We start from the raw sequence: 759 nt of genomic DNA, 5'->3' as shown, positions 1-759 counted from the left end.
AATTCATACCAACATTTATAGTACAAAATTATCTTATATATATGTGAATTATGTTTACTCTTGATAAAGGCATAAAAACATACTACGCCTGTCTAATTACAAGTGTCCAATTACATTCTACACATAATTTTAGAAAATTCTACTAATTATATTTTTCACCGGTCGAAAATTTTCTCTCTACATAATAACCTCATCCGATTTCTTGAAATACAAAGCACATATTTGAAATGAAATATCTCAAAATAGTAATGCAGACACTTATTGTGAGATGCAAAAAAAGTATATTTATTTTATTATAATTATTAAATTATAAATATTAAACATATATAAATATAAACAAAGTCCAAAAGATAAAATATACGGAGTACTTCACAACTGACGACGTGGCATCTCCTCATTTGTCAGTTGCATGTTTTGTATTTCTGATCAGTTACTAAATTCAACCTTTTCGTACATGGAATGTGATGGTTGCTAAATTTCATATTCTTCATTTGGACTCCATAAGTTTCATTTTTCTCATCACGAACCCTTTTTTTCTTTTCATCTTTCACCGACACCCCAAACAGCCTGAAACCTTCGTCATTATTACTATGATTATCATCATTATTGTCATTGTACATTCCGAATCGCGCCATCGTGGTCTCACCAACCACAATGTCACCACTAATGACACGATTGATCTTATCCGGTGCTACATTTACACAGTTACTCAAGAACAAGACAAGATCATCACATTGTTTTTTCGCTCGTGTAAGCTCC

General features: G+C 31.2%; 1 protein-coding gene across 1 annotated transcript in view; it reads right to left on the bottom strand.

The window, feature by feature from the left end:
* Positions 1–269: 269 nt before the first annotated feature.
* LOC139858011 (heat shock factor protein HSF24-like) overlaps positions 270–759 on the bottom strand; it is a 3,279-nt gene continuing 2,789 nt past the window's right edge. Inside the window, exon 2 of the mRNA XM_071846870.1 lies at positions 270–759. This exon is cut by the window's right edge and continues 302 nt beyond it. Coding sequence (XP_071702971.1) covers positions 402–759 — 358 coding nt within the window. The 3' untranslated portion in view covers positions 270–401.

This window comes from Rutidosis leptorrhynchoides, chromosome 7, assembly GCF_046630445.1.
Source record: "Rutidosis leptorrhynchoides isolate AG116_Rl617_1_P2 chromosome 7, CSIRO_AGI_Rlap_v1, whole genome shotgun sequence".
Taxonomy (NCBI): domain Eukaryota; kingdom Viridiplantae; phylum Streptophyta; class Magnoliopsida; order Asterales; family Asteraceae; genus Rutidosis; species Rutidosis leptorrhynchoides.
Note: the sequence above shows the minus strand (reverse complement) of the source record. Positions and strands in the feature narration are given on the sequence as shown.